The sequence below is a fragment of the Thalassophryne amazonica genome, chromosome 9, assembly GCF_902500255.1.
Source record: "Thalassophryne amazonica chromosome 9, fThaAma1.1, whole genome shotgun sequence".
NCBI classification, from domain to species: domain Eukaryota; kingdom Metazoa; phylum Chordata; class Actinopteri; order Batrachoidiformes; family Batrachoididae; genus Thalassophryne; species Thalassophryne amazonica.
In genome coordinates, this window is record NC_047111.1 from 83,317,918 (window position 1) to 83,344,987 (window position 27,070).

General features: G+C 42.7%; 1 protein-coding gene across 1 annotated transcript; it reads left to right on the top strand.

Moving 5' to 3' along the window:
* The first annotated feature begins 4,142 nt into the window (after positions 1 to 4,142).
* Positions 4,143 to 4,765, top strand: LOC117517535 (histone H2AX). The gene has a single exon (XM_034178581.1). It carries the CDS (start codon positions 4,192 to 4,194, stop codon positions 4,615 to 4,617), a length of 426 nt encoding a protein of 141 aa, XP_034034472.1. The 5' UTR covers positions 4,143 to 4,191; the 3' UTR covers positions 4,618 to 4,765.
* The last annotated feature ends 22,305 nt before the right edge of the window (positions 4,766 to 27,070 follow it).

Consider the following 27,070-nt stretch of genomic DNA (forward strand, 5'->3'; position numbering starts at 1 on the left):
ATCTGACCAACTGTACAAAATCAAAAGATTATCAATATTTGTGGATTTAAAATAAACAAAAAAGGCAAAATTCTCACATTGGAGAACCTGGAACCAAGTAATGATTGAGAGTATTGCTTGAAGAATCAATAGATCATTAAAATAGTTGATATAGTCAATTGAATAATTGTGCCAGTTTTTGATTTGAGATGCTGTGAACAAAGTCACTTCAGTGAAAAGTACACGTGGCTGGAATTTTAAACACAAACAGATGGTTAAAATACCACTTGTGTCAGGGTTTACTTGTTATATTTTAAATGTTTAATTTATTGCAAATAAATTATTTTTGAAGCCTCGCTCAGACTGGTCTCAATCTGTCTCTGGAAGGTAAACACTCATAAAATCCTCAAGAAGAAAATCCTGCAATAGTGCGAGAGACATGAATCTGTACAGCAAAAATAAATTAATTTTATATATATATATATTGTGTGTGTGTGTGTGTGTGTGTGTGTGTGTTTTTCTGTAAATGTGTTTGATAATTGTTATCTTCCCATTTCAGCTTCCAATCCTGATTTAAAATTATGTTGAACGTGAGACTTTGTTGTCAGAGCTTCATCACGGATCACAGTACCATACATGTCAACCTATATGGATTGTCCGTAAATTATACGGATTTTTCCTAGTTTCAGATTATACAGACGTACAAATAGTCTTACGGATATTCAGGGCTTTCTGTTGTAAATTTATTTTTTTACTGTTGTTTTTCTTAACTCTGCGGATTTTCGGCCAGCCATCCACCATCTTTGTACTCTTTGTAGAAGCTGTGTGATGACGTGCGCAATGTGAGCGTCCAATCGGAATTGGTTCACCGTCACATGGTTTTCCAATATCCAATCGTAGGGCAGAGCAGTCTCAGATAGTAGGGCCAAAGATTGTTAGGAGCAGTGATCTATTACTCTGAGTTCTTGTTTCTTTAAAAATAGAACAGCTGTGTGACACTATATTCACGGGAAATATATTGAATTTGTACAAAATACCTACATTGTACTTGTAGACATTGATTTTATTGACAGCAAGCAATTTTACTGTGGAGCACGAGGATTTAACTATGGAGGACATCCACCATAAAAGAGCCCATGGAGTTCCCTGGTGTTAGTTATTAATACGATGTCTGTTAGAAAAGTATCGGACCTTTTTATTTTTTGCAAAAACCATATGCGATTTGGAGCTTTGCTGCATTAAATTTTTCCAGAAACTGTGAGAGACCTCCAGGTGGACACCATTCGGAAAATTCAGATGGCTTTCAGCGACGATTTTATGGGGATTACACAGATTAAGGAGTGCTCCAGCCGGTTTAAAGACCGCCCACAGCGTCTGAGAGTGCGGCGCACTCCGAGCGCCGATCGACAGGCTGAAACCCCGCTGAAACAACCAGATCATTTCCAACGTGAAGGCTTTGTTGATCCGGGACGTTGTCTGACTTCCACAAAAAAAGGCAGAAGGCGTGGACATCAGCACTTTTTTGGCACATTCCACTGTTACAGGAGTTTTTTTCATGGAAAGAGAAGTGGAGGGATGCGCCACCGTGCCGCTCATGGCGCGGCACAAAACCACCTCCGTGTTGGTCTCACAGGACGGCTTTCAGATGGCTCAGACGGCTTTTGGTGGCTTTTCAGTCGTGTGACTATCCGAGATATTGTGCTTGAGCTGGACATGCCTATGGACAAAACCCCAATTATGTGATACCGCTATGCGGTTGTGTGTACTGTAATAAAACTGATTTTGGTGCGATTTGGAGGTTATAAGGATTTTGTGTTGATGTTATGGATTTTATCACTTGGTTATACAGTTGGACGCTCAAAGGGGTTGACATGTATGCAGCACATGAATGCACCACTTGCAACTTTGTTGATACGTTAGGTCTCTGGATGGAAAGTTATTAAATTTAGTTAGAATCAGTCAGTCAATCAATAAAGTCAAAAGGTCAACAACATCAAATTTCCAGCTCTGGTAATATAAAGAAAAATTGCAAATTTTACAGAAATGAGTTCACAACGCAGTGACTTAGTGGTTAGCACTGTTGCCTCACCGCGAGAGGCAACAGTCATGGGTTCAGGTCATGGGTTCAATTCCCACCTATGGCCTTTCTGTGTGGAGTTTACATGTTTGCATGTGGGTTCCCTCCGGGTGCTCTGGCTTTCTCCCACATCCAAAGACATGCAGGTTAGGTGGATTGGACACTTTAAATTGTCTGTTGGTGTGTGTGTGTGACTGTTTGTGTGTCTATATGTGGCCCTGCGACAGACTAGCATCCTGTCCAGAGTATACCCCACCTCATGCTCTATGACTGCTGGGATAGGCTCCAGCCACCCGTGACCCTTGCTTGGACTAAGCGGTTGAAGGTGATTGTGAGTTCACATATAGTGAACCTGACACAATCACAAAATGGTGGCTGCAACATTTGGCCTGTGTGGTCAAGGAAGGCCAGATCTTTGTAGGACACAGGCTTTGAACGGTGTGTGTGGCCCGTGAATTGACATGCAGCCTAAAACGGAAGTCATAACAAAAACCTGCATGAGTTGAAGGCTCAGCTCTGCCAGTGACAGAAAGTATAGCTTGTCGCTAATCAAGGACAAGGCCTTCAGTTTTGCCCGGTATCACTTTGAGGACATCACCAACTCTTCTGAGGAGGTCCTGCTCTTTCTGCACCAAGAAAAGACCAAATACCCATGAAGCGAGAGAGTGTGGCGTTTGAGGCCATCCTCAAACATGCAGTATTCTTTCCAAAGCATCCCATCTTTTTTCTTTTAGATTCAGTTTATATACTTATGGTGTGTTCACACTACTGGGTTCAGGTTTTCAAATATGGTCCAAGAGGTGGCGGTGCAAGGATTTTTGGTTTGACCGAAATGGCTGGTATCGATCCGGCCCAAACTGAATTTTGGTTTGGTTCATTTACAGTTTGAAATATATTTTTGGTTCACACTTTTGGATCATTTAAAGGGAGTTCGCATGTATGTTATGATGACTTACCCAGCCAATCCATATCTCAACACTTTAGTTTGAGACTGCGGTGAAATTAGTTTGATATTAAGTGGATATTTGATTTTGTTTGCCTACACTCAGACACAAAAATACACTTCAGTTTATTACGTGGTCAATGTCATTAAAACTATACACTATATCATGACTTTTGAAAACAAACCCAAAAAATTTGTTGCTGCTATAGATTTTTAGCCAGAAACATCTACAACACACTTTCTCCATCAGTCGCTGCGATCTTTGTAAGGGACCATCTACAAATTATACCGATTATGGTGTATTAGTGCTCCCAGCTGGACTGGGGAGGAGAATGGAAGATTAAATGGAGGTGCTTGGCATCCGGGCAGCACGGTGGCTATAGATGTTACTGTTTCCCCACCTGTGGCCTTTCTGTGTGGAGTGTGCATGTTCTCCCTGTTTGAAAATGTTTGGCATCCGGAATGAATGAAAGAGGTGTTTTTCAACATCACATATCCTACAATGAATGTTCACATTTTGAAGAGCCGTTTGTATTTTATAATAGTCCATGAAAGTTAATAAATTTACCTTAACACCATTTCAACAGTAACAGAACCCAGTGATGGAACGAGAAGGCAGGAACACTCAAAATGTCCAGTTTGATGCTTAAATCCTTAGCCTGTTATATTGTTAGTCATTGTTCTCATTGGAAATACTGAACATATAAATGCTGAAATGATGTAGCCACCCAATAATACATTAATTTGGGAAAGATTAAGTTTTCTTAATTCAGAAAAAACATGGCAGTTTTTTCCATGTGCATGCATTGAGCTTCTGTGGATAATTCATTTGTATTTTTTTTTCGACTTTACAATAACGTTTTAACTCATTTATTTTAAAAGTCGATGGTTTTTAATGCAGCTCGGAGTTTGAAAAGGCGCCAAAAACTTGACGTTGGAGGGAGAGGATTTCATTGGTCTTTAGGTCTCGCCCTGGGTTGTGTGTGAGCCACTCAAAAGTAGGATGGAAGGGCTTCAGCCAATCAACTTTGTTTTGCAGCAATGCTTATCGTAATTAGTCAAGAGTCGGCCTTTGCCAGCCAATCACACCGAAGCACACGGCCATGCGCCTCCTGGGTGGGGCTTATACTGAGCTCTTAGCTTGCCTGCCTCCGTGTTGCGGATACATTTGCTGTTGCTCTGTTGTTCTATAATGTCTGGAAGAGGAAAGACCGGAAAGGCCCGCGCCAAGGCGAAGACCCGCAGCTCCCGGGCGGGACTCCAGTTCCCAGTCGGCCGTGTCCACCGTCTCCTGCGGAAAGGTAACTACGCCGAGCGGGTCGGCGCTGGCGCCCCGGTGTACTTGGCGGCGGTACTGGAATACCTGACGGCTGAGATCCTGGAGCTGGCCGGGAACGCCGCGAGGGACAACAAGAAGACCCGCATCATCCCGCGGCACCTCCAGCTGGCTGTACGCAACGACGAGGAGCTGAACAAACTGCTCGGCGGCGTTACTATCGCCCAGGGAGGTGTTCTGCCCAACATCCAGGCCGTGCTGCTGCCCAAGAAGACCGGCCAGGCGGCACAGAGCTCCGGCAAGGCGGGAAAGAAGGCCTCTTCTCAGTCCCAGGAGTATTAGCCCGCCGGCTAACTTTAACTGAAAAACACAACGGCCCTTTTCAGGGCCACCCACCCATTCACCGAAAGAGCAGTGTGTCCTGTGTATTTACATTTCTTTCTTCCCTTTCTGTCTGTGACTTATTAAAAACGTGGTTTTGTATCCTGAAGCGGTCTCACTTGCTAGTTCTTGCTAGTTGGTTAACCTGCTCGTTAGCCCGCATCATGCACACATAAGATCATACCGGCCTCTGACCAATTCTAGTAGTTTTTTTTTTTTTTATAACAAAACTACAACTATTAGTTGGGTCAAAACTTAATTTTAATGAACTATATTATTCTGCACTCTGGTGGGCCATTTTTTTTAATATGCAGGCTGCTGGGGGGGGGGGGGGGGATGTAAATTAAAACTAGCAAACAGTAGGCCAGCATGGTCCCGTGTGCCCCCCCTCCCCCAACAACCCTATGAATTTGGTATTAGAAAGCTGGTGGTTAATGAGTGTAGTAATGCATTGTTCTCATAGTGGAACCCAGTATGTTTACTGTTATGTTTGTAATCTAGACATCCTAAACTTTCTAATGATACCAAATTGATGGGGGGGGGGGTGCCAGTGGGACCATGGCCTATTCTGCGTATCTTGCATGTATAACTAGTTGCACATATACATTCAAAGAAAATTACTAGGCCTTTGAGATTAACAAATTAAGCATATACAACAGAAAGCCACAGCACAACCTACTTGCTGGTAGGTTGTACTGCAGATGTTAGATGAATGCAGTACTTTTTTAAATTTTCAGTGTGATATTAAATAGACTCCCTCACTCAGATTTAGGCAGCACAAAGGTGTTATGGGAGTTAAGATTGTGGTCGACATGCTTCATTGCATTTTTATAATTGAAATGTAGCTGGGCACTCCCTCCCGCAGAGATATTTCAAAAGTTAATCTTTTAAGAAGTCTAGTTTTTGTTCCTTAAATTAGTTTTTGGAATCCCTACAAACAAAAAGGTTGGATTTAAAATGATCGTGGATTTTTCCATCTACCCACACAAAAAAAAACTAATAGAAATCGACATGAAATACTCTCACTCATCTTCAACTGTTTATCTGGGTTTGTGAGGTTCAGATTTTGATTTCCAACTGAAGCATCTATGTAGCAAGGGCATTAAAAAATGGTGTAATTCATTGTTTGTTCGTTAGTGCACCACATAAAAATAGGATGAATTCTAAAAGGAAGTGCCAAAAAATGACTATGTAAACAAACATTTACATGTAGAATATGTAAACTAACATTTACATATTCCCCTTTAATTCATTGCATCTGGCTTACTGTCACATCTAACAGAAAATTAAAAATAGGGACACAATAACATAGATTATGCATAGCCTAAATATAAGAATTTTATTATATTTATATAATTATATATTATATTTATTTGTATTAATCACCCCCACCCTGTAACAAGAAAGCATAACTATATTGCTGTATGATATATACCTAAGTGGTGTCAAAAACTCATTACCTGTAGTGACTGAGAGGTTTTAGTGCACATTGTTGGTGTTGTCTCTGCAGGTGTTAAACTCTTATGATTACATATGTTTCTCTGCCACTATGTTTGTCAGTCAGGATATTTTAATAATGCTGAATTAAATTTGGATCAGACATTGGGTTTACAGATGGGACAAAATGATTTGGTTAGGATCCATCACCAATCAAAATCGGATTTCTGTCTCCCAGTACCTATATATATATATATATATATATATATATATATATATATATATATATATATATATATATATATATATATATTAGGGCTGGGTAACGTTAACGCGCTAACGTTGCGTTAATTACTGAGGTCATTATCGCCGACAATTTTGTTCCTCCCCTTAACGCTGCGGTTTTTTTTTTTGTTTGTTTGTTTTGTTTTTTTAGCCTTTTATGACTGTTGCTCGTTGCCTTTTATTTTGAAAGCGTCAGTCGGGGGCGAGCTTATGCTGCTGCTTCCTGCTGATAGCTGAGTTCACACAGAAAACGACACGAGGATCGAGAAAAGTACAGGCTATGCAATGCACAACAAAACAAAATGCAGAAAGACGCCGAACTTTTGAATGGACATTTTCGGTACAAAGTTCTACAGGATCAGGCCCGGATCCAGACCGGTTTGGACCGAATTTTTTTTTACGCATCGTTCGTCATCGGAAAAAAAAAAACTTGAATAATCTCGAATAGCCGAACGGGTCCCCGCGGTGAACACAGCTTTTCGGTGGTTTTCATGTCAACCTATAGTCCGTAAATTATACGGATTTTTCCGAGTTTCAGAGTCATACGGACGTACAAATAAAGTCGGATATTCAGGGTTTTGTCTGTAATAAACCATTTCTGTAGCGAGGCTCCAGTTTGAAACCATGAACCATTGAAGCAATGCTTCGATCCAGTAGCTCGTTGGTTCTTTGATTCACTGCTCTTCAGAAACGGCAAGCCTCTTCTTAACCCCTCGCAAAGCCATTAAAATATCGTCAGTCACTTTTGTGTGGATTAAAGTCACTAACTGGGACTCTTGTCTTGTTGCTGTCAAGAAACGAGAATCGTCCTCCGTTCCGTTCACACAGCTCGAAACGCTGCGCGGCTGAGACAGTCCGGTCGGAATTACTTCAAAATGAATCGCCGCTTTAAATAAAATGACACCTCTTTCCAAATGTAATACAGACAAGAAACTACAATCGACTAAAACGTTTTTTTTTCCTCCCAAAATGAAACGTGCTGTATTTTCTTTTCAAATTACATCCTGAAGTGAAGCACAGCAGCTGTAAGCTCAGCTCAGATATATGGAAACACATTCATGCCAATGTATGAAAGGAAATGCTTTTGACAAAAACTACAGATTTTGTTTATTCGTATTTATGTCCAGAGATCAAGGATTCACCATATAGAGTTCATTATGTACAAAGTTTAAGGATCCAGTGACCAAATTCATATTTATTTACTTTAAGACTCAATAAAATGTTCAATTTCAATTCAATTTAATCGGCTTATAAAGTACCAAATCGCAACAAAATCTAAATATACTAAAACAAATACATCACAATTGTACACATATCAAATTGTGGTATGTGTACAATTGTGACGGATTTGTTTTAGTACATTTAGTCATGGACATGAATATTGTTATTTTGAGATGAAACAGAATAACAAATGAGCTGCCAGTGGTTTTGTATTTGATTTCATTAGTGTGTTTCAGTTGAAATTTACATTTTCAAATTTATGCAGTGTTCATTTACATTTTCAAATAAAACTGCTTTTAAGCGGCTTTTGAATTCAGTACACAGTAGTGTTCAGAATAACAGTGCTATGTGACAAAAAAGACTAATCCAGGTTTTGAGTATATTTCTTATTGTTACATGGAAAACAAGGTACCAGTAGATTCTCACAAGTCCAACAAGACCAAACATTCATGATATGCACACTCTTAAGGCTATGAAATTGGGCTATTAGTAAAAAAAAAGTAGAAAAGGGGGTGTTCACAATAATAGTAGTGTGGCATTCAGTCAGGGAGTTCGTCAATTTTGTGGAACAAACAGGTGTGAATCAGGTGTCCCCTATTTACGGATGAAGCCAGCACCTGTTGAACATGCTTTTCTCTTTGAAAGCCTGAGGAAAATGGGACATTCAAGACATTGTTCAGAAGAACAGCATAGTTTGATTAAAAAGTTGAGTGGAGAGGGGAAAACTTATGCGCAGGTGCAAAAAATTATAGGCTGTTCATCTACAATGATCTCCAATACTTTAAAATGGAAAACAAATAAAACAGACGCATGGAAGAAAACAGAAAACAACCATCAAAATGGATAGAAGAATAACCAGAATGGCAAAGGCTCACCCATTGATCAGCTCCAGGATGATCAAAGACAGTCTGGAGTTACCTTAAGTGCTGTGACAGTTAGAAGACGCCTGTGTTAAGCTAATTTATTTGCAAGAATCCTCCGCAAAGTCCCTCTGTTAAATAAAAGACGTGAGAAGAGGTTACAGTTTGCCAAAGAACACATCAGCTGGCCTAAAGACAAATGGAGGAATATTTTGTGGACTGATGAGAGTAAAATTGTTCTTTTTGGGTCCAAGGGCTGCAGACAGTTTGTGAGACGACCCCCAAACTCTGAATTGAAGCCACAGTGAAGCATGGTGGTGCAAGCATCATGATATGGGCATCTTTCTCCTACTATGGTGTTGGGCCTATATATCACATACCAGGTATCATGGATCAGTTTGTATATGTCAGAATACTTGAAGAGGTCATGTTGCCTTATGCTGAAGAGGACATGCCCTTGAAATGGGTGTTTCAACAAGACAATGACCCCAAGCACACTAGTAAATGAGCAAAATCTTGGTTCCAAACTAACAAAATTAATGTTTTGGAGTGGCCTGCCCAATCCCCGGACCTAAATCCAATTGAGAACTTGTGGGGTGACATTAAAAAAGCTGTTTCTGAAGCAAAACCAAGAAATGTGAATGAATTGTGGAATGTTGTTAAAGAATCTTGGAGTGGAATAACAGCTGAAAGGTGCCACAAGTTGGTTGACTCCATGCCTCGCAGATGTGAAGAAATCATGAAAAACTGTGGTTATACAACTAAATACTAGTTTAGTGATTCACAGGATTGCTAAAAAAGCAGTTTGAACATAGTTTTGAGTTTGTAGCGTCAACAGCAGATGCTACTATTATTGTGAACACCCCCTTTTCTACTTTTTTTTTTTTTTTTACTAATAGCCCAATTTCATAGCCTTAAGAGTGTGCATATCATGAATGCTTGGTCTTGTTGGATTTGTGAGAATCTACTGAATCTACTGGTACCTTGTTTCCCATGTAACAATAAGAAATATACTCAAAACCTGGATTAGTCTTTTTAGTCACATAGCACTATTATTCTGAACACTACTGTACACACACACACACACACATATATATATATATATATATATATATATATATATATATATATATATATATATATATATATATATATATATATATATATATATATATAGAATGTGAGCTTTTGCTCACTGAATCCAGGCTGATTCAGTTGTTGATGCTGCTTGTGGGTGCACGTGTGGAAATGACACGAATGACGGTTAACGGCTATATCGGCAGAAGCAGGTGTTTCCTCAAGTTATGTGGAACCTGAAATAACAGCCTGAGATCACAAATATTAACGGCACAACTGCAGCTCTGAGAGAAACCAGTCAGTTGATCCTTCAAATCATACAGTGCAGTATTCCCGTCTCACATTACTAATTCAAAGAGGTCATTTTGCACGACAGGATCTTATTTAAAGTGCGGTCATTTATTTCCTGAACATCTACAATATGAATCTCACATCACGTTTACGCAGCAGGCTGCACGCAGTAAAGATAAGGGTTCTGAAACCCTGCTAATTAACCTCATAAATAAAAATCTCTGTCAGCATCCTGAGCACAGGGAGCATGAAACAGCAACTCTGCTGACTGGTGTAATAATCTGTACGTTTTCGTTTATTGTGCAATAGAGAAAAAAATTATAGTTATGGATGAGAGAAATGACACCTAAAGTAATGAAATTCCCCTCAAACACTGTGATTTTGGGCAACACAAGTAAAACTGACAATAAAATGGCAGCAGCATTGCACTTCGCTGATATTGCCAGCAGGGGTCAGTTGTTTCACACCTGAGCTAGAGTGCCTTAATTGAGAGGGTAACGTCAACTCAGAGCATGACGCCATTTTGGTTCCAACTGCGCTGAACTACTGAATGAACCTTTTACGTTTTCAGTTTTTTTTTTAATCATTTAACCACATACAGCAACACATCCAGGTACAGGTGCTATCAAAATGAATATAAAAATAGTTAAGCTATCAAATTTACATAAATTTATAATTTATGATGACTTAATTAATTAATTTAAAGCCTGATGTATGCTTCTGCAGCTCTGTAACTCCGTGTTATGCAGTGACATTCGTGACAGTTTTAAAGTTCTCTGTCACTGGATTATGATTTATTATGGACTAATTTGACCCTCAACAAGCTATTCTTTCTACAATCATCACCTTCAAATCAAAGGTAACAGGACATTTTATCTGATGTGAGTGAAAAATCCGCTGTACAAAATCCGTTATATTATTACATGGAAAACAATACAATAACTGATGGATACATGAACATTTCCAAGTCACTAAATATGTCTTGGATGTTATTTACATCAGTTATGAATAAATACAAACATTATGTTACTCTATGGTAAATCTGGATGGAGTAGACAGTTCTCAAAGACTGAGTGACTGTGCAAGAAGGAGAACAGTGAGGAAAGCCACCAAGACACCCAGACAACCCAGAAGAAGTTACAGGCTTCTGTGGCTGTGATTGGAGAAATTGTGCATAGTGTATGGTTTGTATTTTGTATCCCCAGTTATACAGCTTCATGATGAAGCGGTATTCAGGAGGTTTTTCTTAAAACAAGACCTGAAAGTTCAGCTACAATTTGCCAAAAGGTATATCTGATATGCAAGTCTAGAACTGATGTTTTGGTGAAAGAACAAAGGTACATTTAATACATGTAAACAGCTCTGTAGTATGACAGTGCAGCGTTTGATTTTGTAATATGGAGTTATTCACCATTTTCTGGTCTAATTTTCCTCCACCAGTATTTTGACTTGTGTGAAGCCCCTGAGAATAATGATCCAGTATTTAAATAATGATACCCCGTGACACCTTCAGTGTGTATATCATTCAAATACTCATTTGATTTGTGTCCCATACGTTCACAGGTTTCCTTCGAGACTAGAACACAAGGAAACTCACAGAATTTTTCTTTTCCAGCCTCCCTCAGTTTTCCTCATCGTTTTTGTCTCTGTCAGCAGTGTTGATGTGTTTGTTGTCTGTGATGCAGGTTGCTTGTTTTCTCTTTACGATTCCAACATGAAAACACGTGTGACCCTTCAGTGGGAGGAGAGCACATATTTCCGTCTCCTTTGACTGTTTCATTAGTGGAAAAAAGCAGCATGATGCAGTAAATCTGAGCTCAGGACAGGCTGAACCAATTTGTACTCAGGCCTTGACGATGTGTCTGACACCAGCAGCCGGTCTAAAGATTCCAGCCTGAGAGGAAAAACTTTGATGTTCATTGGCTGTGATTATTTCCTGAATGGCGCTGTGTCAAAAACTTTAAATTTTAACTGTAGCTCTTCTCAGCCATTTCTGACTAACCCTCTAGTTGACAAAGTGATTTCTTCTCTTTTTTATTGAGTTGTATTTCTGCTTAAATCGATTGTGTCATATTGTTTGTCACGTCTGAGACATCATTGATTCTTTCCATGATTGTAGACATGTAGTGGGTGCGGTGGACAGTGCAGCAAGGCATCACAAACACTCTGGAGACACCCTGTATGATGCGGTCTAGATTGTGGTACCCAGTCCATGTCACCGTTCCTGGCTGAGAAGGTCCAGCAGCATGTCTTCTCCATCAAAAGACCTTTGTAGTATGGGGAGACTTAAACTGATCATACAGTACATGGGTCTCTGTCTGGTTTAAGAAAGGGAGAAGAAATACTGCAGTGAGCCTAATAACAGCTTAGATCTATCAAACATTTCTGTACCTTCTGAGTTTTAATAGCAAAGTCATTCATTCATTAATTTTCTTTTTTTTTTGAAATTATCTTTTTATTGGAAATACATATTATAATACATTCATGTACCAATACAACCATATTTTAACATGTTATAACATAAACTTGGGTCTTCCTGTAGTTGCAATGGAGTTTCTTCTTTTGAATGTTCATGTTAGCCGTATGGCTGGTCCATTTCCTTTTTGTTTTAACACCCTAGCGGGTAAAGGAGAGGGAAGGGAGAAAGAACAGAACATATACAGTTGAACTTTTTACATCCAAAGGGGTTGTACAACAGCAGTCAAAGATACTTAGAATACTTCTCAAAAGATATGTGCAGTGCTTCAGTTTCATTCAGTTATACACTCAACAAAAATATAAACGCAACACTTTTGGTTTTGCTCCCATTTTGTATGAGATTAACTCAACAATCTAAAACTTTTTCCACATACACAATATCACCATTTCCCTCAAATACTGTGCACAAACCAGTCTAAATCTGTGATAGTGAGCACTTCTCCTTTGCTGAGATAATCCATCCCACCTCACAGTTGTGCCATACCAAGATGCTGATTAGACACCATTAGTGCACAGGTGTGCCTTAGACTGCCCACAATAAAAGGCCACTCTGAAAGGTGGTTTTGTTTTATTGGGGGGGATACCAGTCAGTATCTGGTGTGACCACCATTTGCCTCATGCAGTGCAACACATCTTCACATCATCCGTGAAGAGAACACCTCTCCAACGTGCCAAACGGCAGTGAATGTGAGCATTTGCCCACTCAAATCGGTTACGACGACGAACTGGAGTCAGGTCGAGACCCTGATGAGGACGACGAGCATGCAGATGAGCTTCCCTGAGACAGTTTCTGACAGTTTGTGCAGAAATTCTTTGGTTATGCAAACCGATTGTTTCAGCAGCTGTCCGAGTGGCTGGTCTCAGACGATCTTAGAGGTGAACATGCTGGATGTGGAGGTCCTGGGCTGGTGTGGTTACACGTGGTCTGCGGTTGTGAGGCTGGTTGGATGTACCGCCAAATTCTCTGAAACGCCTTTGGAGACGGCTTATGGTAGAGGAATGAACATTCAATACACGAGCAACAGTTCTGGTTGACATTCCTGCTGTCAGCATGCCAGTTGCACGCTTCTTCAGATCTTGCGACATCTGTGGCATTGTGCTGTGTGATAAAACTGCAACTTTCAGAGTGGCTTTTTATTGTGGGCAGTCTAAGGCACACCTGTGCACTAATCATTGGTGTCTAATCAGCATCTTGATATGGCACACCTGTGAGGTGGGATGGATTATCTCAGCAAAGGAGAAGTGCTCACTATCACAGATTTAAACTGGTTTGTGAACAATATTTGAGGGAAATGGTGATATTGTGTATGTGGAAAAAGTTTTAGATCTTTGAGTTCATCTCATACAAAATGGGAGCAAAGCCAAAAGTGTTGCATTTATATTTTTGTTGAGTGTATTAGTCATTGAGATACTGCTAAGGATTTGAAGAAAAACAAAACAAAACGTGTAACTCATAAATGAGAGGTTATCATTCCCTTAGTTCACTATCTTGACAAAGTCTGGTCTTCGGGGTCTAATAAAGTGCACCCATCCTTTCCAGTTTTTCATCATTCATTCATTTTCTATCCCTGATTACTCCAATCAAGGGTCATGGTGGGTAAGGTAGGGCAGGGTACACCTTGGACAGGACATCAGTCTGTCACACAATAGCACATTAAGACAGGGGTTATTTATTTGAAGTGTGAAATTACGCAGTCTATGAAATTCTCATTGACTTGTATTAAAAATGGTGGATTGTGAGTGAACAGTGAAGAATTGGCTGGCGCAAAAATTCAACACTAATAAAAGATTATTTGGTCAGTGTCATTTAAATTCATTTTAAGAATGTTCATTTGGTTTTGAAACATCTTGAGATTATGTTTTGGTGTGTGTTCAGAAATACTAAACCTGTGTGTTGAAATTGTTCCAGGCATCGAGAATACCTTGAAAGTTAACACAGGCCCATTAGTATTAGTATTATTTCTAAGAAAGACATAAAAGGCACACATTTCACAATGCCATTGCCTCAAAACAGTCAGCCACAGCACAACCTACTACTGATATGTATTATTGCAGATGATGATGTGATCCTGCAAAATTTTTCAGTCGAATAGCATTTATACAAAGTCAGAATCGCTGATATTGATACTAATAGATTTTATGATTAACAGGCTTTTTTTTTTCATTCATTCATGAAAATTCGACCAATAGTCGAACCTCTGATTCAGGAGGAGCAGTGTGGTTTTCATCCTGGTCGCGGCATACTGGATCAGCTCTACACTCTCCATCGGGTGCTCGAGGGTTCATGGGAGTTCGCCCAACCAGTCCACATGTGTTTTGTGGATCTTGAGAAGGTGTTTGACCGTGTCCCTCGGGGCACCCTGTGGGGGGTGCTCCGGGAGTACGGGGTCCGGGGTCCTTTGCTAAGGGCTACCAGGTCCCTGTACGACCGCAGCAGGAGCTTGGTTCACATTGCCGGTAGTAAGTCAAACCTGTTTCCAGTGTACACTGGCCTCCGCCAGGGCTGCCCTTTGTCACCGGTTCTCTTCATTATCTTTATGGACAGAATTTCTAGGTGCAGCCAGGGTGTAGAGGGGGTCTGGTTTGGGAACCATAGAATAGAATTTCATCTCTGCTGTTTGCGGATGATGCGGTTCTGTTGGCTTTGTCAAATCAGGACCTTCAGCATGCACTGGGGCGGTTTGCAGCCGAGTGTGAAGCGTCCGGGATGAAAATCAGCACCTCCAAATCCGAGGCCATGGTTCTCAACCAGAAAAAGGTGCCTTGCCCTCTTCAGGTCGGTGGAGTGTCCTTGTCTCAAGTGGAGGAGTTTAAGTATCTCGGGGTTTTGTTCACGAGCGAGGGACAGATGGAACGTGAGATCGACAGACGGATCGGTGCAGCGTCTGCAGTGATGTGGTCGCTGTATCGGACCGTTGTGGTGAAGAGAGAGCTGAGCAGGGGGGCAAAGCTCTCGATTTACCGATCGATCTACGTTCTGACCCTCACCTATGGTCATGAGATTTGGCTCATGACCGAAAGAACAAGATCACTAGTACAAGCGGCCGAGATGAGTTTCCTCCACAGGGTGGCTGGGCACTCCCTTAGAGATAGGGTGAGGAGCTCGGTCTCTCGGGAGGAGCTCGGAGTCGAGCCGCTGCTCCTCCACGTCGAAAGGAGGTAGCTGAGGTGGCTTGGGCATCTTTTCCGGATGCCCCCTGGACGCCACGCTGGAGAGGTGTTCCGGGCACGTCCCATTGAGAGGAGGCCCTGGGGAAGACCCAGGACACGCTGGAGGGACTACATCTCTCGGCTGGCTTGGGAATGCCTCAGGGTTCCCCCGGAGGAGCTGGGGGAGGTGTGTGTGGATCGGGAGGTCTGGGCGGCTTTGCTTGAACTGCTGCCCGACTCCGGATAAAGCGGAAGAAAATGGATGGAAAAAAGCTAATATTTTTATTGTTACAATCATAAAAGCCCAAATTTTTTTAATGCATGTGCAACCAATTTCATGGAAGATATGCAGAGAGTCACACAAAGCATTGTTTCTTGTTTTTATTTACACTTATTTCCCCCTTTACCTTTTTTACTCCAGACCAACCTCTTCAATAGGTGATAGTTGGACTTTTGCATTAAATTAATACATCTTATCATACTGAGCTTGTAAGCATCAAGCTGGAATCACATTGCAGATTTTTGCTGATACTGTATACCCACGTATGGATGAATCCCATCACACAAGTAAATGGATTGCATTTATATAGCCCTTTTCCATCTGCATCAGATGCATAAAGTGCTTTACACATCAATGCCTCATATTCACCCCGATGTGAGGCTGCTGCCATGCAAGGCGGCCACTACACACCAGGAGCAACTAGGGGATTAAGGACCTTGCCCAAGGGCACCTTAGTGATTTTCCGGTCAGGCTGGGATTTGAACCGAGGATCCTCTGGTCTCAAGCCCAACGCTTAACCATCACCTCCCCTAAACCTCCCAAGTGCTTGTGCAAATGTGCTGCACAAAGCTACTCCATATAGGTACTCCCATGGTTATAACCACACTTTTCCAGATGCTCTGTGCTTATTATCACAATTTCCCACAAAGATAAAATGTATGTCTGAACATCTCACAACTGTCTTTTTTTGAAGAGTGCAGCATGCTTTTCATGGGTTTTATGCTTTGGATTTACAGTGCATCCAGAAAGTATTCACAGAGCTTCACTTTTTCAACATTTTATGTTCCAGCCCTACTCCAAAATGGATGAAATTCATTATTTTTCCTCCAAATTCTGCTCACAGTACCCCGTAATGACAATGTAAAAAAAGAAAAAAATGTTTTGTTTTATTTATTTTTTGGCGGGGGGGGGGGGGGGGGGTCCAAAATGTACACAGTCAACTGGCTCAATTCCTAAACTGTTCCATGGATTTCAAAGAACGTTCCCACAGTGGTAGCGCACCATGTGAAGACATGCATGACGGAAAATAGTTCTGATTTGACATCTTTGAGGGGAGATAAGTGGACTTTTGTTGTTTCTTTAAATGCATCATATTTGCGGATTACATGTACTGAGGTTGACCAGTTTTGTTTTTTTTTTATCACAAAAGATTTGCTTCATCTATATATAATGCATGCAAGCAACTACATGGTAGTTTTGTGGGCTTGATCTCTTATCTCTCATTTACTTTTCATGATCTCATTTTCCTCAGATAAAAACTGTCCAATCAATATTTAAAAAGTGATACCCTTTGAAAACAGAAAACCATCAGTGCATGTATCATTCATAAACATGTTTGATTTGAGTCCCGCCTCCATGAGTTTATCCTCACTCACTGAGCTTTGGATAAGTTTAGTCTGTTTGTATTCAATTTGTACCATGCTTTTGAATTCTCTTACTTTTCCTTTTGGGTTAACGGGGTAACATGGTGAACAGGTTTTCTTCTGGACCAGAAAACAGATAAACTCACATCATGGAAACTTTCTTTTCCAGCCTCGCTCAGTTTTCCTCATCGTTTTCGTCTGTCAGCAGTGTTAATGTGTTTGTTGTCTGTGATGCAGGTTGCTTGTTTTCTCCTTACGATTCCAACATGAAAACACGTGTGACCCTTCAGTGGGAGGAGAGCACATATTTCTGCCTCCTTTGACTGTTTCATTAGTGGCAAAAAGCAGCATGATGCAGTAAATCTGAGCTCAGGACAGGCTGAACCAATTTGTACTCAGGCCTTGACGACGTGTCCGACACCAGCAGCCGGTTTGGCTGTTCATTGGCTGTGATCATTTCCTGAATGGTGCTCTGTCAAAAACTCTAAATTTAACCATAGCTCTTCTCAGCTGTTTCTGACTAACCCTCTAGTTGACAAAGTGATTTCTTCTCTTTTCTACTTAAAGTGTGTCACAGGGACTGTCAGTTCTGGAGAAACTGTCTGTGAGACGTCACTGGAGTGTTTCTTGATTCCAGATAAATGCTGGTAATGAATCGACCGCAGGGTGTTGTGATTTGGCAGTTAATGAGTTTGAAGTGATCTCATCCGGGATAGATGTCTGCTGTGTTCTCTTCATCAGTGTGGAGAAGCAACACAAAAAGATTTCTGTGTAGGCTGTCAGTTGTCCAGGTGGTTTCCATAGTAGAGAAGCTTGAATCTTCGACTGGACTGGGTTGCTTGACGCGAGGACGTTTTGCTTCAGATCGCAGAAGCTTCCTCAGCTAAAATTCTTGCTCTGGTGGTCTGACTTCTGTCTTGACTCTTGTAGAGAAGAATAATCAGAAGTCACAAAAGCTGGAGTTTTAAACCTAACCAGACCCCTCCTCCTACCAAGAGGCAGACTGCTATAGGCTAGTGACTAAACAATAGCTCTAATTAGCACCCATTGTGCTCTAGTTAGCACCCTCCTAATGACAGGGCAGCTGTCCCTCCTAATGATGGGACGGACCCTCTCCTGATGGCTCCCTTGATGACTCTGCTGATGACGTGAATGATTCATTACCATGAACAAAAGACTGAAACTGCTTGGACCTGAGTACCCCATTGTAAACAGGGGATAAAGCGTGTCTCAGACCCCCTCCCCGGTTAAGGCTGGGTTTCAAACGTTTCACAAAGAATGCCTCCTTGATCCCTCTCTCAAACCATTTTTTCTCTCTGGCTAATATTTTAACTTCCTTGTCCTCAAACGTGTGGTTAGTGTCTTTAAGGTGGAGATGAACTGCAGACTGAGGTCCACTGGCGCCCTCTCTGCGGTGCTGGTATAGAATTTTGTGTAAAGGTTGCTTAGTCTCACCTATGTAGTGTTCCTTACAGTTTTCCTGACATCTGATAGAATACACTACATTGCTCTGTTTGTAACTAGGGATCCTGTCCTTAGGGTGAACTAATTTCTGTCTCAAGGTGTTAACTGGTTTAAAGTAAACTGGGATTTTGTGCTGTCTGAAGATCCTCTGTAGTCAAACAAACGGCCGAAAACAACATTCCTTGCAAACAGACTGCATGGATGCAAAGTTGTATTTTGGTTGAGATTTAATGTTGCAACTGTATTTTTCTATAGACTGCCACAGGATATTGTGAATTTATTGGCTGAGGAATTTGGACATAATTCATCTTCCAATCATTATTCTCCTACATTTCAGGTTTATAAAAACCAAGCTGAGAGCCTTTGGCCTAATCTTTGATAATAAACTTACTTTTAAGGCACATATTGATTACGTGAGGTGAAAATGCCTTAATGCCTTAGCCCTGCTAAAGGTTGTGTCAAAAATGGATTGGGGTGCTGATCGCATTGTACTCCTTCACCTCTATAGATCTCTAGTTAGGTCTAAACTGGATTATGGTTGTGCAGTTTATAGCTCTGCCCGTAAGTCTTACCTTGAAAAGTTGAAACCAATTCAGAATCAAGGTCTCCGACTTTGTCTAGGAGCATTTCATACCTCTCCTATGCAGTCCCTTTATGTGGAGGCAAATGAATTACTTTTACATTTAAGATACGAAAAGTTATCTCTACACTACGCAATTAAACTAAAAAATAACTGTCACAATCCGGCGTATGGTGGTACCTTTATGCCATGATATTCTAATTTCTATACTTGTAAGCCGTCAGCTATTAAACCTTTTGGTTTACATAATAAAGAAGCTCTATTGCGCACACTCAGTACTACTAATATAGCTTCTTTCCGCATTCCTAATATTCCACCTTGGATGCTCATTGACCCAGTAATTGATTTATCATTAAGGCCATTTAAAAAGAGTTGTACCAATGATTTAATCTTTTTGAACAAATTTGGAGAAATGAGGTATAAATACATACGTTATTGTGAGATCTATACAGATGGGTCAAAAGACCAGAATAAAGTAGGTGCAGCTTGTGCCCTCTTCAACAGCAAATTAGATTACCAGGCAGTTCTTCTATTTATACAGCCGAGTTGTTTGCCCTGAAAATGGCTTTGGGTGTTATAGAGAACACTCCCCACAGATGTTTTGTTATTTATACAGACTCTCTGTCTAGTTTGACAGCTTTGCAGGGCAAAACTTATAAACATCCATTTATTGTTCAGTTTTTGGAAACTTTGTATAACATCAGTACATTAGGTAAGCATGTAATATTTGTCTGGATCCCTAGTCATACAGGCATTAAGGGGAATGAAAAAGCTTACAAGTTGGCAAAAGAAGCTCTTGCTATGGATGTTACCGAAACAAACTTACCCTACATGGATCTAAAGCCAAAGATTAACAATTATTTTAGAAACATATGGCAAATGTTATGGGATCTCTATCCCAATAATAAACTTCATCAACACCTTTGGGCACGGTATTTTGTTCTAATTGCCTAGTCTTTCGGAGGAGACTTTCAGCCATCAGGCCCGTGTAAGGGAGGGACACACCTTTTGTACACTAACAAACCTGCTTCGTTTGTCGTAAAGGGTTGGGATTTGTCCTGGTGAAGTAATCACATTCCTAAACTACTGATAGCCTGCTGTTTAACCTGTAATGAATGACATTGCAGTGAATTTTGTGTTTATTGTACCAGGTAAATATTTGAAAACTGACACTTATATGACACTTATGTGTTGGTAGTGTCGTTAATTTGTTGACGGCATTGTTGACGGTACTATTGTTAATAAAGATAGCTGGTGACTGATCTTGAGTTAAAAAAAATAATGTGGGGATCCTCAACAAAGTTTTTTGAGCATCCCCACATTGTTATTTCCACTCAGTCCTCTCATCTGTACTTCACGGTCATCAGTGAGGGAACACCTACACAGAGCTTCAACCTTCTTTGCAGGATTTTCTCCATTCCATTTGGTCTCTTAGCTGCCTCTGTTTGTTTGTTTTTATGGTCCTTTGTGACTCATCATTTGCTTCACTTCCGCCATCTGTTCTTTGGCCTGGGCCATGGGAAAAAGCTTGAGAGATCAATAGGGGAGTCTTTCTTTTACTTTCTCTCCTACTCTGTTTTTCTGTTTCTCAAATCCAAACTTCTCCTGTGGGATGCCTGTGGAATTTAGCATTTCTTAGATAATCATCTCAAATTTATAAAGCACAGTCTTCCATGACATGGGTATTTTCCAGAGTGAGAATATCTGATTTCAGGTTTGTTACAACACTGGCAGACAGGAAGTCAGCCAGGAGGACACAAGAGTTTTCTATCTCCTCCTACACAGCTTTTTATTTCCTCCCTGGATCAACCTTGTTAGATTGGTAGCACTTGTTGTAACAATTACACAATTCTGAGGATGCTCAACAGCAGTCTCTGATCATCGGGTGTGGTCCATCTGAGCTTTCCATCAGTGGGTGTTTGATAGGACTACATACAGTGCATCCGGAAAGAAGTCGCAGTGCTTCACTTTTTCCACATTTTGTTATGTTACAGCCTTATTCCAAAATGGATGAAATTCATTTTTTATTTCCCTAAAAATCCTACACACAATACCCCACAATTACAATGTGAAAAAAGCTTTGTTGAGATTTTTGGAAATTTCTTAAAAATGAAAAACTAAGAAATCACATGTACATAAGAATTCACAGCCTTTGCCATAAAGCTCAAAATTGAGCTCAGGTGCATCCTGTTTCCACTGATAATCCTTGAGATGTTCCGACAGTTTAATTGAAATGCACCTGGGGTAAATTCAGTTGATTGGACATGATTTGGAAAAACACACACCTGTCTACATATAAGGTCCCACAGTTGACAGTGCACGTCAGAGCACAAACCAAGCATGAAGTCAAAGGAATTGCCTGTAGACTTAAGATGGGATTGTCTCGAGGCACAAATCTCGGGAAGGGTACAGAAACATTTCTGCTGCTTTGAAGGTCCCAAATGAGGACAGTGGCCTCCATCATCCAGAAATGGACAATGCTCAGATCCACCTGGACTCTTCCTAGAGCTGGCCACCAATCTGAACTGAGGGGGAGAAGGGCCTCAGGGAGGTGACCAAGAACCTGATGGTCACTCTGTCCGAGCTCCAGCATTCCTCTGTGAAGAACCTTCCAGATGGATAACCATCTCTGCAGCAATCCACCAATCAGGCCTGTATGGTAGAGTGGCCAGACGGAAACCACTCCACAGTAAAAGGCACATGGCAGCCCACCTGGAGTTTGCCAAAAGGCACCTGAAGGACTCTCAGACCACGAGAAACAAAAATTCTCTGGTCTTATGAGACAAAGATTGAACTCTTTGGTGTGAATGCCAGGCATCATGTTTGGAGGAAACCAGGCACCATCCCTACAGTGAAGCATGGTGGTGGCAACATCATGCTGTGGGGATGTTTTCAGTGGCAGGAACTGGGAGACTAGTCAGGATTGAGGGAAAGATGAATGCAGCAATGTACAGAGACATCCTGGATGAAAACCTGCTCCAGAGTGTTCTTGATGTCAGACTGTGTTGACGGTTCATCTTTCAGCAGGACAATGTCCCTAAGCACACAGCCAAGATATCAAAAGAGTGGCTTCAGGACAACTCTGTGAATGTCCTTGAGTGGCCCAACCAGAGCCCAGACCTGACTCTGATTGAACATCTCTGGAGAGATCTGAAAATGGCGGTGCACTGACACTCCCCATCCAACCTGATGGAGCTTGAGAGGGGCTGCAAGAGGAATGGATAAAACTGCCCAAAGATAGGTGCACCAAGCTTGTGACATCATATTCAAGAAGTGAGGCTGTAATTGCTACCAAAGGTGCATCAACAAAGTACTGAGCAAAGGGTGTGAAGACTTATGGACTTAGTTTTTTTTTTAAATAAATAAAAAAAAATGTTCATGTTGTCATTATGGGGTTTTGTGAGTATAATTCTGAGGGACAAAATGAATTTCATTCATTTTGGAATAAGGCTGTAACATAACAAAATATGTAAAAAGTGAAGTGCTGTTAATGTTGGGGAAAGTGTAGTGACACGGACCCACAACAGGGGGCGCAAATGAACGGTCAATAGATGAGCCAAAAGGTAACCATTTAATGTTGTGAATGTGCACAACGAATATACAGACAATCTCAGAATCTGATAGCAGTCAATACACAAAGGTGACGTGTGGGCAGGCTCGAGGATAGAAGACGTCTGTCCTGAGAAGAGCCGGAACCACACGATTTCCGCCGCCACCGAACCTGGTGAATACTGGAGCCGCCAAGTCCCGAATTCCCAGGTGATCACCGTCCCCGACTGTCGGATCTGGTACTGCTGGCGAGGAGCACAAACAGTGAGATGTGGGTGTGTGCACACCCAGTAACCAAAACAGTCAGAAGGTGGAAAGTCACCTCCACCCCTAATCACACACTCGTGCAGCTCCTGTTAACCACTTATCTGGTTGGGGTATGAAGCGAAGCCGTCGCTGTTCACACCAAACGCCAATCCAGCAGATAAGGCTCACAACAGGAAAGCGGCTGCAAAAAGAGTTCAGACTACGACACAGTTTTCAGTACAGCAGAGAATTACCTTCACAGGTAGATGATATCTCAGCAGCGAGGTGGAGATGACATCCGGCTTTTATGGAGTGATGAAATGATGGGTGACAGCTGTCATGAGTTGATGTGTGACAGCTGTCACTCCCGGTTGTGTCCGTGGAGGCAGCGCCCTCTCGTGCCTGAAGCCCGCACTACAGGCAGGGTGCCCTCTGGTGGTGGGCCAGCAGTACCTCCTCTTCTGGCGGCCCACACAACAGTTAATACTTTCTGGATGCACTGTACATCTCAGAGACTCTATAATGCAGATATTAACTTTGACCTTTGGTTAGCTTATAATGTGCCAAATCACAGCAAAAGCCGTCTCAAGGCACCTTACATGAAACAATTCAACATAAAATTTTAATAAATAATTAAAAATGAATTAAAAAAATTCAAATACATAATTAAAAACAGAAGTAAAAGAATAAAACAGATAAAAATAAAAAACTATTCATAAGAAAGAGAATAAATATAGGTTTTCAGTCTTGACTTAAAAATGTCCACGGACTCTGACTGCCTCACAGTCGCAGGAAGACTGTTCTACAGGGTGGGTGCACGATACGAAAAGGCTCTTTGACCCACTGACTTCTTCTTCACCCTGGGAAAACAGAGAAGTCCTGCATCCTGTGACCGCAAAGCCCGGGCCGGCACGTAAAGTTCCACCAGATCAGCCAGATAAGATGGCGCCAGTCCATGAACAACCGTGTAAGTCAATAACAAAACCTTAAAATCTGCTCTCACAGAGACAGGGAGCGAGTGCAAGGATGCCAAAATGGGTGTGATATGTTCAGACCTTCTTGTACATGTCAGAAGTCTGGCGGCAGCGTTCTGAACCATCTGAAGACCCCTGATGCTGGACTGCGGTAACCCTGAAAATAGAACTTTTCAATAATGTAGTCTTCAAGAAACAAAAGCATGAATCAGGGTGTCAGCATCAGCCATAGACAGGATGGAGCGGATCCTCGCTATATTTCGCAGATGGAAAAATGCCTCGCTGTACCAAGAACCATCATTTCAGTCTTATCAAAGTTTAAAAGTAGGAAGTTACTAGACATCCAACTTATCACTGATAGAAGACAGTCCTCCACGGATTTTATGGGAGTGAGATTTCCCGCAGTTATCGGCATGTACAACTGAGTATCATCAGCGTAACAATGAAAGGCAATCTCAAGACTTCGCAGTATACGCCCAAGGGGTGCCACATATAGGGAGAAAAGCAAGGGGCCTAAAACAGATCCCTGTGGAACCCCAAATCTCATGTCACCAAGGTCAGAGGTAGTGCCAATATACAAGACACACTGAGAACGACTGGACAGATATGACGTCAACCAGGCAAGGGCACTTCCAGTAATCCCCAAAAAATTCTCCAACCTATCGAGCAAAATATGATGATCCACTGTATCAAACTCAACACTGAGATCTAACAACACCAAAACCATAGTGGTGTCTGAGTCCATTGCTCGCAGAAGATCATTCATTACTTTATTGAGCACTGTCTCTGTGGAGTGATATTTCATAAAAGCAGATTGCAGCGGCTCAGAAACATCATTCTCAGTGAGGTGGTCTACGAGCTGCCGTGAAACCACCTTTTCTAAAATTTTGGAACAGAATGATAAATACACTAGGGTCAAGATTAGGTTTCTTAAGTAATGGTTTAATCACTGCAGATTTAAAACATTTCGGAACAGATCCAGAGGTTAATGACAGATTGATAATTTCCAGCACAGTTGGCCCAAGAGTGGACCACAGGTCCTTAAACAGTTTTGTTGGTATGGGATCAAATAAACAGGTTGTGCTTTTTGTAGAAGCCATGAGTTTCGTCAGCACGCCTGTCTGTTGTGAAAGTGTAGTGACACGGACCCACACCAGGGGGCGGTAATGAACGGACAATGGATTAAGCCAAAAAGTAACAATTTAATGTTGTGAATTGCACAACGGAATACAGACAATTGCAGTTGAGGAGTACAGTCAATCATACACAAGGTGACGTGTGGGCAGGCTCGAGGATAGAAGACGTCTGTCCAGAGAAGAGCCGGATCCCACACGGCTTCCACCGCCAACAGATCTGAAGAACACCGGAGCCGCCAAGTCCTGGGTCCCAGGTGGCCACCGTCTCCAGCTGTCAGACCTGGTACTGCTGGCAGAAACAGAAACAGTTAATGGTGGGTGTGTGGATACACACCCAGTAATCTCTCCGTACTTAGTTCCTCCGGGAGTCTCCGTACTTAGTTCCTCCGGGAGGGAGAACCTCCACCTCCAGAAACAGAAAACACCCGTGCAGCTCCTGTCAGGCGCTTCTTGGGAAGGGGTGAGAGGCGAAGACGTCGCAACCCACACTGTACGCCAATCCAGCTGAAGACTGTATCTACAGGGCGAATGGCTGCACACAGAACAAATATGCAGAAAATCACAGCAGAGAAGGTTACCTGAGTGGTAGTTGATTTCTCGGCGGGGAGGTGGAGTTGCAGTCCGGCTTTTATGGTGATGTGGATGATGATAGTAGAATGAGTGACAGCTGGTGCTGTTGACGAGTGACAGCTGTCACTCTCTGTTGCTCCGACGCCCTCTCGTGCTTGTAGCCCGCACTTCAAGCAGGGCGCCCTCTGGTGGTGGTGGGCCAGCAGTACCTCCTCTTCAGCTGCCCACACAACAGGACCCCACCCTCAACGGGTGCCTCCTGGCGCCCGACCAGGCTTGTCAGGGTGTCGGGTGTAGAAATCGTCCAGGAGGGCCGGGTCCAGGATGAAGCTCTTCTTCACCCAGGAGCATTCCTCAGGTCCGTACCCCTCCCAGTCCACCAGGTACTGGAACTCCCGACCCTTCCGACGGCAATCCAGGAGCCGACGCACGGTCCATGCCGGCTCCCCGTCGATGATCCGGGCAGGAGGCGGCGCAAGTCCGGGGGTGCAGAGTGGTGAAGTGTGGTAGGGCTTGAGGCGTGACACATGGAAAACAGGATGAATCCGCAGTGAAGCTGGCAGCTTCAGCTTCACTGCGGCCGGACTGAGGACTTTCAGGATAGGAAATGGTCCAATAAACCTGTCCTTAAGTTTTTGGGACTCCACCTGAAGAGGGATGTCCTCGGTCGACAGCCAAACCTCCTGCCCGGGCTGGTATGCAGGGGCCGGGGAACGCCGGCGGTCTGCATGGGCCTTGGCCCTCGTCCGGGCTTTGAGCAGGGCAGAATGGGCGGTACGCCACACCCGACGGCACTTTCTGAGGTGGGCCTGGACCGAGGGCACCCCGACCTCTCCCTCCACAAGCGGGAACAATGGGGGCTGGTACCCTAAACACACCTCAAACGGGGAGAGGCCGGTGGCAGACGAGACTTGGCTATTGTGGGCGTACTCGATCCAGGCCAGATGGTGGCTCCAGGCCATCGGGTGCACGGAGGTCATGCAGCGGAGGGCCTGCTCCAAGTCCTGGTTCGCCTGCTCTGCCTGTCCGTTCGTCTGAGGATGATACCCGGATGAGAGACTCACGGTGGCCCCCAGTTCCCTGCAGAAACTCCTCCAGACTTGAGAGGAGAACTGAGGACCACGATCAGAGACAATGTCGTTCGGGATCCCATGCAGACGCACGATGTGGTGGACCAGGAGGTCTGCAGTCTCCTGGGCCGTCGGGAGCTTTGGGAGGGCCACGAAGTGGGCCGCCTTGGAGAACCGGTCCACTATCGTGAGGATGGTGGTCATGCCCTGGGACGGCGGGAGGCCGTGATGAAGTCCAGGCCGATGTGGGTCCAGGGGTGATGAGGTACCGGTAAAGGCTGGAAGAGACCTTGGGTCTTATGATGGTCCGCCTTGCCCCTGGCGCAGGTGGTACAGGCCTGGACGTAGTCCCGGACGTCGGCTTCCATAGACGCCCACCAGA

What these genes read in the sequence shown, in the direction of transcription:
- LOC117517535 (XM_034178581.1), top strand. Translation starts at nt 4,192, where the DNA reads ATGTCTGGAAGAGGAAAGACCGGAAAGGCCCGCGCCAAGGCGAAGACC.